A 10824-nucleotide genomic window follows, 5' to 3' on the forward strand; every position below is an offset into this window, starting at 1 on the left:
TATAGTGATACTCCAATCAGGATTTTTAGACATTTATTCAGGGCCTGAATTTCATTTTTGAAAATGGGGGGAATTCCCCTCTTAAGTGACTCTTGTGAGAGGGGAAGCAGCTTTCACACAGGAGTCCGCTACTGATCCGTGACTGTTTACCACAAACACAAGATTTATCCATTATTTTAATTTCAAATCCAAACATCATCACTGAAATGCTTTTTCAGCATTGCAATTCTTTTTTTACACAGTACAGTAATACAATCTTTCACAGACATGTTTAAACAATAAAGTTTATCTAAAAGTGCTCTTTCCCTTTAAACCTAGCCAAAAAGCCATATGTGTTGACTCCGAAACAGTAGACTTTAATAATATGCATTTATGGTTTAATTACTACATTTTCGTGTCAATCCATGTTCATGTTTACTGCAAAAAAATAAGGGGTATCGCCCATCCCTAATGGCTGCTCTATCGCTGGAAGCCCCGGCTTCTGAGCAAACGAGCCAATCGCTAATCTGTAAAGTCAGCGCATCACTGCAGCTGCCGTTAGAAGTCCCGGTTGCTATAGAAACAGTAGCGTTCTGAGACGTGCATTTAGGACTGCGCATGCACACTGGCTCATCTAGCCTGAGAAATAACCTTTTTTCCAACGCTATTTGAGCAAAATAAACTACATTTATGAGACGGTTGTTGTCAGATTTTATTGGTGATTTCAAATATGAAATGTAATCTTAAAATGGGCGACCAGTTTTGGAGAATTTGATGTTTCCCCATTCAAAGAGATGGGAGCTGCACTTGCATTGCATGCCTGAGAGGTATTTCAAAGATGGTCGCCGAGTGACATGACTTGCCTTAAAGCAGGGGTGTCAAACTCAGTTCCTGGAGGGCCGGAGCCCTGCAGAGCTTTGTTCCAACCCTGCTCCAACACACATACCATGTAGTTTTCAAATAAGCCTTAAGGACTTGATTAGTTGTATCAGGTGTGTTTAATTAGGGTTGAATCTAAACTCTGCAGGGCTCCGGCCCTCCAGTAATTGAGTTTGACACCCCTGCCTTAAAGGGACTTTGGTAATATCTATCATGAGATCTACAGCGAAAAGGAGTATGATTTTCAGAGAACAACAACTTTTATTTTGGTCTGTTTTTCACACCACTATCATATGGCCAGAGGTGGAAAGTCCAGGGGTCAGAAAGTAAAAGTCCTGCCATATGTTTATTCTAGTCATGAACCCAGCCAGCTGATTTCACTAATTAGTTCTACCTCCTAGCTGAAAAACTGTGCTTTAGAACAAAATACTGAGGAGGACTTTTACTTTTTGAACCTGGACTTTCCACCTCTGCATATGGCAACAGAAGACTGTAAACCTCTTTTTTGATACATTTATGATGTGTTTTTGTTTTTTGAGCTTAACAGCCCCAGTCTCCATTCATTTTCATTAAAAAAAGAAGAGCAGGTTAGATAGTCTTCAAAAATCCATGTTTTGTGTTCCACAGAAGTTTTGTAATGACATGAAAGACGACATGCATATGACAAACCTGTTGTTGTTGAAGTTTTCAAAGCCAAAAATGTCCAACAAACCAACTGAAAGTCGGACATGTTTGGGGTCATCAGGAGGAGGTTTGTAAATGGCACCGTTGATTTTCTCAACAATCCACACAAACAGCCTTCCATAGATGGCCTGCACACAGAGAAGATCAGAACTCTATACTGGAGTATATTAGATCTGAAATGAAACCGTAATTGAAACTACATTCAGTTGCACAACCTTTACAAAGGCATTTCTGCCATCCACTGCTTGTGCTGAGGTCAGAGGTTTAGACACACTCTCCCTGTTAGTCATCAAAGAGCGTTGTGTCAAGCTCACATCCAGGGCATTTGGGGACGCCTGCAAAAAATTCAGATCTATGGGCTTGAGTGTGCTGCTCGGAGACAAAATCGGTTTCTAAAATATGTATTTTTTTAATTACCTCTAATAACTGTGCAGCCATTTTGAAATGTGTAGAAGAGAGAACATCACAGCTCTCAAGGTTGTTCATAATGGTTTCTTAAATATTGAAAATGGAAATAAAGCTCAAATAAGCATTCCCTCTAAAAAAAAACAGAAAGTTTTGCTCTAGTTTATGTCTCTTTATTACTACTCACCTTCAAAGTCTACATTCCCCAGGTGTAGGATGGCAGCAAGAAGCTTGTTAATTTCCCACGTCTCATTCTCTGTGAATGTCAGGATCTTCATTGCTGAACGGAAGCTGGCATACTCTTTTATGTCGTCCCGTCCTTCGCATGAAGTGCACTGACCCTATAAGCCAACATAATCATGTTTAATGTAACGATGCTTAGAAGGATAGTTTACCCAAAAATGAAAAGGAAAATGTTTTAATTATTCATCATTTCATTGCTCACCTGAGTTTCTTTTAAGGAACACAAAAGAACTTTGAGGGTCCAAACCGCACTGATTTTCATTTACAACAGCACTGAAGCATATTTCAAAATATCTTCTTTTGTGTTGCACAACTATCACTTTAATGTCAATTTATCCTACCTGTTCATTCTCACTCCAAAATGACTTTATTGTAACAAATGTAAAATACACATAGAAAGTGGGAGCATGGAGTTTATGATGATCAGTACCATGGTGAGATAGTTGTATTCTGCAGCATGTCCCAAAGACAGGATCTTCTTTTGGTCAGGAGGCATTCCCATGAGCATGCAGTAAAAGATGTGGTAGTTTCTCTCTTGTGGGGCCTGTGCCAAAAATATGCTATTATTTATTTGGCAAATAAGCAGTTCTACATTTATTTTGCTGTATCTTCACCTGAAAGATTTCACATTATACAGTCTAATTATAATATCATATGGTTTCCTATAATCTCGGATGGTTTACCTGTCGACAAACACGTGATTTCTCGAGTAGGTACTGTTCAAAGCGGGCCCCCTCGATTGCTCCATTTTTAGTGAAGTGGATGTCAATGTATTTTCCAAAGCGGCTGGAGTTGTCATTGCGGATGGTCTTTGCATTACCAAAAGCTACAAAATAAGACTTGATGTAAATACTGAATTGCTTATCGGAGGAATTATAGTTGAGTGATGCAGGAGCATCCTATACGTTTCTTTATAAACATCCATACCTTCTAAGATAGGATTGGCTTCTAGAATCTGCTGCTCAATCCAGGAGCGCTGCCCACTCACTGCCGCAAGAAACTGCAGCATGAGTTTGGTACTCTCTGTTTTTCCTGCTCCGGACTCCCCACTGACAAACACAACACATACAGACACTCTCAGAACACATCAAACAGATAACGCTAACAGAATGTATGACAGATGTTGGAGTTGCCAACATACAGGTCCATTTTTTTCTGGGTGTTTGTACAGCTGCCTATAATACATAAAACCTGCAGTTTACAGTACAATACTGCTATGAACTTAAACAGTACACTCTATAATGAATATTCTGTTGTTTCAAACCCTTCAAAGGGTACACTTTTTAAGAATATTCAGGCCACTTTTTCAATATAATGAAATTGAGGACCGGAGCATTCAAAAATGCAACAAAAAGCAAAATAAGTGTCATAAACAGTGGTTGAGATGTAAAGAAAGAGAAACTTAGGTGGTTATTCACTGATAATGTTTGCATCTACAGATGCTTTGAAATGGGCTACAAAAGGGTTTAGTACACAAGTCATACAGACCATTTTATATTAATTTTATAGTACTTTTATAATTTGTGATACTTTATACAGAATATCCTTTATTAGATGAACAACATTTTACTGAATGTTGTGAATTAAACCATTAACATTAATAACATTAATGACACGGTGAATCATCAGATCCTCCTGTCCACCCTCTCATCACTAGGCATCACGTGGATTCCACTTCGCTGGTTTGAATCCTATCTCACTGGTAGGTCTTTCAGGGTGGCCTGGGGTGGGGAGGGCTCAACCTGGCAAAGACTGGGCTTCTTGTCTTCCCGGCCACTCCAAATCTACAGCATGACTTCATCGTCCAGTTAGGTTCATCAACAATTACCCCATCAAGTTCGGTCAGAAATCTTGGTGTAATCTTTGATGACCAGCTGACTTTCAAAGACCACATTGCAAAAACTGCTAGATCTTGCAGGTTTGCATTGCACAACATCAGAAAGATCAGGCCCTTCCTAACGGAGCATGCTGCACAACTTCTTGTCCAGGCCCTCGTCATTTCTAGGCTGGACTACTGCAATGCTCTTCTGGCTAGACTTTCATCATGCACAGTCAAACCTTCACAAATTATTCAGAATGCAGCGGCACGACTGGTCTTTAACGAGCCCAAAAGAGCCCACGTCACACCTCTCTTTATCTCCTTGCACTGGCTGCCGGTTACGTCTCACATCAAGTTCAAGACACTGATGCTTGCATATAGAACAGCCTCAGGCTCAGCACCCGCCTACTTCCACTCACTCTTACGAATCTACATCCCCTCCAGAAGTCTGAGATCCACTAGTGAGCGACGCCTCGTGGTACCATCACAAAGAGGCACAAAATCACTTTCCAGAACATTTTCGTTTACCGTTCCGGGCTGTTGGAATGTTCTTCCATCATCTGGAATGCTGATTCCCTGACATTTTTCAAGCGACAGCTGAAAACTCACCTCTTTCGTCACTATCTGACTTCATCCTAATTTTTTTTTTCTTTCATCTTTCTCTGTCTAGCTTGTACTTATTTGAACAATGCTTGAAACTTGGTATGACAAGCACTTCCTGTCTATTTGCCTCTTTAAGATGAATCGCTTGATGTATTCCCCAATTGTAAGTCGCTTCAGATAAAAGTGTCTGCTAAATGAATAAATGTAAATGTAAATAAATTGTCAAATCAAGATAAGAATAAAGAAAGTCAGATGGGTTTGCAATGACATGAGTAAATTGTGTCAGATTTTTGTACAAAACCAAAAAGTTTTCAAATCAAACTACAAAATGTCAGTTTCAGCCAAGTATGAATGACTGAAGGAGCCTAAAAATGGTTGATCAACATTTTAGGGTGTGAATTAAACCATTAACATAAATAAATCATTAAATTAAGACAAGGATAAAAAAAGTTAAATGGGTTTTCAACGACATTACCATTTTTCTTCACAACCAAAATTTTAAAACTCAGAAAATCCTAACCTAACCCTAACTACAAAATGTCGGTTTCTCCCAAGTATGAATGACTGAAAGACCTAATGATGCAGCACTGGTCTTTGCGGTTCCGTCGCATGTTGAAGAAACAGCTGTCTGCGATTGCAAAGACATGCGGGGGGAGATCACCCAACCGCCGGTCTGTGTACTGCTCCACCTGCTCTGGAGTATAGATTGGCAGCAGCTGGTAAGGGTTCACTGCCACCAGAATCGACCCTGTGTATGTCTGTCAAAACAAACAAACAAAATAGTTGTTTCAAGGTCTTTAAAAAAGATTATAGAAAGTCCCTGAGATGAAAACCTATTAAGCTTTTGCAGTTGGAAAAATAATACATTTATAATAAGATCTACAGTATGCAATTGCTCAGTGCACGAACTGTCCTTTAATATAGCTGGACTTCACGGCAGAATGTTGGATTTACTGTAAAATGTGTACGTCAATGTTGTATAACTATATGATCCGCTCGTCAAACTTGGAACTGGCTGTTTCTATAGAAACAATCTTGTTATTAAACAGGAAGAGCAAAGAACTGTTGGTGAATGAACTGAAGTTGGTGAATTAAGTGGACAATTTAATCCCTATTTTGGTCATTTTAGGTTCACAGATCTTGAAAACTGGTATTTTAAATCATATATTTAAATGTATCCATAACATAAAGTGGCGGTTAAAAACTCACATAGATTGCTCCTTCTTTGTAGCGCACTAGAAGGTTCCGTAACAGTCCAGCCTCATTTAGGTCACCCAGCCTTATCATATCATCCACACCGTTCACTGAGGTGGGATGCATGGGCTTCAGGGAGTTGTCCTTTTTAATCTTGTGCTCCTGGAAATCATGCCATAGAAGACATCAGCTACACTTCTACAGTCAAAAGCAGCAGTTAACCAAGAATGCCTGCATTTATATTACCTTTCCCTCATCGTCGATGAGCTGAAGTTGCCCAGTGTCTGAAAGTCTGACTTCAGCTCCGATTTGGACCCCATCACTGCAGTCCACCCACACATAGTCTCCCTAAAGTGGTTGATCGATATTTTAAATTAAACTGTTAACATTAATAACTGTGTATGCTAAATAAAGACAAAGGAACTGATGATAGTATACTTGACTTTAAAACTTCTTTAAGACAAAATGTTCATACTATGCTGACTTCCTGAACATGGACCATGGTAATGCCCTATTATCCTAACTTGGAATACCATGTACCATGGTATGATTACAGCAATTATGCTGTACCATTTTATTTATACATACATATATCAAACAATCGTGGTATTGGTACCATCAGCATTGTGTGTACCTGTACTTCGATATTTGCTCAACCCTAAACTAAAGGACAAATCCTGATTAGATAAATCTATGGCATTATAGTCCATACAGTCCAGGTTTACACATTAAATACAAATAAATCACATCTAATCATCTCTAATCTTGTTTGTTGAACACTAGGTCCTAAATTACAGGCCTAGAAACTGCATGTATGTTTACTGAATACAATTTTGATCATTCATTTGTATTCATGTTAACTATAATTTAATATAAAATTAACCTAGAATAAAAAGTATCATGGTAACGCCACAGTAATTTCCGTATCCAAATTTACCTTCCTTAACACCACCATGACTGAGTCCTTTTGTCCCCCAGCCTAAATAATAGAACAAAGGATACATTTTAGAATCAAATCTCGCCAAGAAAAATTCATTAGTGGAGATTATGAACAAAGGCAAAATGGCGTCTAACATACACGTACACATTTCCTGAAGTACAATACAAGAGTTTCATCTATTTATGTATAACAAAACAACAAAACCAAACCACTGAAACCATAAGAAATCCAATGTGAGCTACCTTTACTGGTGGATATTTGATGAAGTCTCCTGATCTATGAGTATTTTTTGTCGCTCTTCTTTGAAGCCAGAACAGATCCCCACAGTGTGAGTGTTCAGTCAAAAGAAATTACCTCAGGTGCCTGCTCGGGAACAACAGGTGTTTATGATACTTTGACTTTGCACCCTGACTACCACATCCATAATGAAAAACACAAGGAAGCTATGTACTCCAAATCAGGACAAAAAGGAAAAAAAGCTGTTATTAGAAGATGGTATAAATACCACAAAGCACACCAGAGAATATTAAGAAAATAAAGCTTCAAGATACAATGTATTTTACAGTAAACGCTAGTAAAATTGCAACAGAAAGGCAGTCTGCATAGACACACTAGTGATGTAAATATCAATCTACAGAACAAAACTAAGACACATGAAGAAACACATACAATATTACTAATCTGAACATTTTCAGTTTTACATAATGCTTTTTTCTTTTTCACAGTAAAGTGCAGAACCTTTGGACCCGCGTGACAACATACGGAGGGCTGAGCTCTGATCATAAGAGGGCAATCAAGTTGTAAATAGCATAGTGTCATAGTTACCCAGGGTGGAGCCATTCTGGAAAGTCATATTTCCATCGGGCAATACTAAACTTCATTGCAGGAACTCACAGTGATTAGAGTTTATGTGGTGTGGTGTTTTCAGGTCACAGGCAGTTTATAAAACAGGTTCTTTCAACAGAGTCAATAGAATGAACCATGGACAGTATAAAGAATAAACAGAATAAACCTTATAGAGATTTTTTAAAATGTATATCCTACATTATACTACAGAAAGAAATAAGATGAGATAAAATTGTTGGACTCTCACAATCAACGCAGGAATGCTTACTGTAATATATTTTTTTTCACACCAAGAAAGTCATTGATTTGTTACACATTGTAGGAAATACTAATAACATTTTTTAAATAATACTAAGCTATTTTAAGCTTGTTTGAAACATCAAATCTGTCTACTAACATCCTTGATTTAGTGTAATTCATAAAGACTACCAAGTAATTTTTGAAAATGGTAGACATTTTACTATCATCTTCAGAATATTAGAAACATACGTATATTTGATCAATGTGGAAAATGTTCTAACAATAATGAAAAGAGTACTAGTGAAAGAGCAGGCCAGATTTCCTGCTGCATATCTCACGTTTCATCAGTTTCGTTGAAAAAAATAAATAAATAAAAGATCCCCAACAACTTCCTGTATCTCAAATTGTACATAATGGCACTAACGACACAAAGGTGATGGGTTTGATTCCCAGGGAAAGCAAGAACTAATCAAATATACTTTGAAAGCAACGCAAGTCACTTTGAATAAAAACATCTACAGCTGTGACTATATTCAAAATCTAAAATCTAACTTCTTAAGTTCTTTTATTTACGAAGTCTGGTGAAGTGCATTAAGTACCAAATGTACTTACTAAAGATTCTTTGTAAATGTATCCAGTTTTACTGCAGTAGCACATAATAGAGTAACCACAGAAAAATAAAAGAACGGGATTTTTTTTTTACAAAACATCCAAATTATTATTCAAACCCAGAACAACATTATATCTGTAAAACAGCACAAAAAAGACTCAGTGAAAACAACGTCACTTCCATTAAGAGCAATTTTCTTACACTGAAACATAAAACAATCCACACATTCTTATAATATAAATTCACATAATTATACTGATTCTTTCAAGTACACATTTCACTGCTTTGTACTATCATCAGTCACTATAGAGCTTGAATGTTTACAGTGATGAAAAAAACTAGAAGGGTTAGAGGGCATCATATCTGGTTAGTACAAGACATTATTTTCAGTGTGGACTTAAAGGAACACTCCACTATTTTTGAAAATAGGCTAATTTTCTAACTCCCCTAGAGTTAAACAGTTGAGTTTTACCGTTTTCTAATCCATTCAGCCGATCTCCGGGTCTGGCGGTAGCACTATTAGCTGTAGCTTAGCATAGATCATTGAATCTGATTAGACCGTTAGCATCTCGCTCAAAAATGACCAAAGAGTTTCTATATTTTTCCAGCGCCTGAAAATAGTCCCCAGCTAGCGAGATGCTAACGGTCTAATCAGATTCAATGATCTATGCTAAGCTACAGCTAAAAGTGCTACCGCCAGACCCGGAGATTGGCTGAATGGATTCGAAAACGGTAAAACTCAACTGTTTAACTCTAGGGGAGTTGGAAAATGAGCCTATTTTCAAAAATAGTGGAGTGTTCCTTTAATTTCTGGCTAATCGGGAAGCGATTAACTTTAACTTTTGTATTTCACGCACATAAAAAAATCCCAGTTTCACCCATGTTACAAGGCACCAAAACATGGAAAGCTAGCACACTCCAGTGAGAATGTGCGCAGTGTGTACTTGGTGTGATTCAAACTAAATACAAAAGTTACATCTAGCAAACATGACCTTTCTGATCTTTAAGGTCCATTACCCAAAAAGCATTGCCTCTACAACTAAAAAAATAAAATAAAAAAATAAGACAAAATGTTTCTTCTAAAATGGAATACTTTTAAAAAAGTATTGCATTGGTTAACCAGGCTGCCTCATACCCAATGGACAGTCTGACAGTCCACAGTAAGCAGCAGTTCCTGTAAAAACAATTTGATGGTTTACGACTGTCTTTCGCTCTCTTTGAGACTGTAAAAGTAAGTAGACGATTGTGCACAGCAACCTGATAAACCATGACAGGTCCAGCTTTTGAAGAGCATTCCTGTGTTCGACTATGCTGAAGGACAAAGCTTAAGACCATGGAGTGGCATCTATGCCCGCTCCTTGCGCTTTAATTTGGTGCTCTTCTTGGGAGTTCCGTTCTTGTTGAGCAGCTTCAGGACTCTGTCCTTATGGTCCAGTACTTTCATCATGGTGTCGCGAGCTTCAGCCACCTGATCCATCACAAGCTTGCAGCGCTGCATGTTGCCCTGGACAGAGTCAGGTCAAAAGGTCATGAATGCATTTACAGTAAAGTTGTTATGGGTTTTGGGGAAGTTGTTAAATATATGTCAAATTTTGCATCAAATTCAGGATTGTTATTAAAGGAGAAACAAAATTGTGTTCCATGTGACAATTCTTTGGTACATTGATGTTGGTCACCAGTCTCATTATATAAATGAGCTAAAGCGTTACATTTTTTTAGGATATAAGAAGGTTGTGTAAAGTTAGAACCAGACCAGGGTGAGTAAATGATGACTTAATTTTAGGTGTTGAAAATAATTCCCCCCCCCAAAAAATAATTGCTTGTTACTTAATAATGTTATAAATGTTTTTATATTTAAAATTTAAAGAGACCCATATGTTCTGTTGCATTTTGTTTTCAGGTTATAAAAATTATGAATGCATAAGAGGAAGTGTACATTTTAGGTGCTAAATCACAATTTCTCTTTCAAAGGTGGGCTGGTACGGTGGCCCAATAGTCAACAACACAATGAAATTTCCACAACAAAATGAAATCGCCACAGCACAACGCATAGGACTTATTTCGTTGTGTTGTGCTAATTTTGCTGTGTTGTGGCTTGTTTCCATTGTGTTGTGCTAATTTTGTTGTGTTGCGGCTTGTTTCCATTGTGTTGTGCTAATTTTGTGTTGCTGTGGCTTGTTTCCATTATGTTGTGCTAACTTTGTGGTTTGTTTCCATTGTGTTGTGCTAATTTTGTTGTGTTGTGGCTTGTTTCCATTGTGTTTTGCTAATTTTTTTGTGTTGTGGCTTGTTTCCGTTGTGTTTTGCTAATTTTGTTGTGTTTCGACTTGTTTCTGTTGTGTTGTGACTTGTTTCCGTTGTGTTGTGACTTGTTTCCGTTGT

The 10824-nt window shown here is 37.7% G+C and overlaps 2 protein-coding genes across 2 annotated transcripts in view; both read right to left on the reverse strand.

Moving 5' to 3' along the window:
• The window catches only part of LOC107717944 (unconventional myosin-VIIa-like), a 27327-nt gene extending 20274 nt beyond the window's left edge, over positions 1-7053 (reverse strand). The window contains exons 1-12 of the mRNA XM_016524849.1: positions 6989-7053; positions 6744-6785; positions 6053-6154; positions 5822-5968; positions 5186-5370; positions 3118-3239; positions 2874-3016; positions 2621-2734; positions 2135-2288; positions 1960-2036; positions 1758-1877; positions 1528-1670 (exon numbers count right to left, since the gene is read on the reverse strand). Coding sequence (XP_016380335.1) covers positions 1528-1670; positions 1758-1877; positions 1960-2036; positions 2135-2288; positions 2621-2734; positions 2874-3016; positions 3118-3239; positions 5186-5370; positions 5822-5968; positions 6053-6154; positions 6744-6761 — 1325 coding nt within the window. The 5' untranslated portion in view covers positions 6762-6785; positions 6989-7053. The remainder of the gene's footprint in view (positions 1-1527; positions 1671-1757; positions 1878-1959; positions 2037-2134; positions 2289-2620; positions 2735-2873; positions 3017-3117; positions 3240-5185; positions 5371-5821; positions 5969-6052; positions 6155-6743; positions 6786-6988) is intronic.
• Positions 7054-9245: 2192 nt separating this feature from the next.
• Positions 9246-10824, reverse strand: part of LOC107717942 (histone deacetylase complex subunit SAP130-like) — a 20023-nt gene continuing 18444 nt past the window's right edge. The window contains exon 21 of the mRNA XM_016524847.1: positions 9246-9946. Coding sequence (XP_016380333.1) covers positions 9788-9946 — 159 coding nt within the window. The 3' untranslated portion in view covers positions 9246-9787. The remainder of the gene's footprint in view (positions 9947-10824) is intronic.

The sequence above is a fragment of the Sinocyclocheilus rhinocerous genome, unplaced genomic scaffold, assembly GCF_001515625.1.
Source record: "Sinocyclocheilus rhinocerous isolate Xijiao unplaced genomic scaffold, SAMN03320098_v1.1 scaffold2558, whole genome shotgun sequence".
NCBI lineage: Eukaryota > Metazoa > Chordata > Actinopteri > Cypriniformes > Cyprinidae > Sinocyclocheilus > Sinocyclocheilus rhinocerous.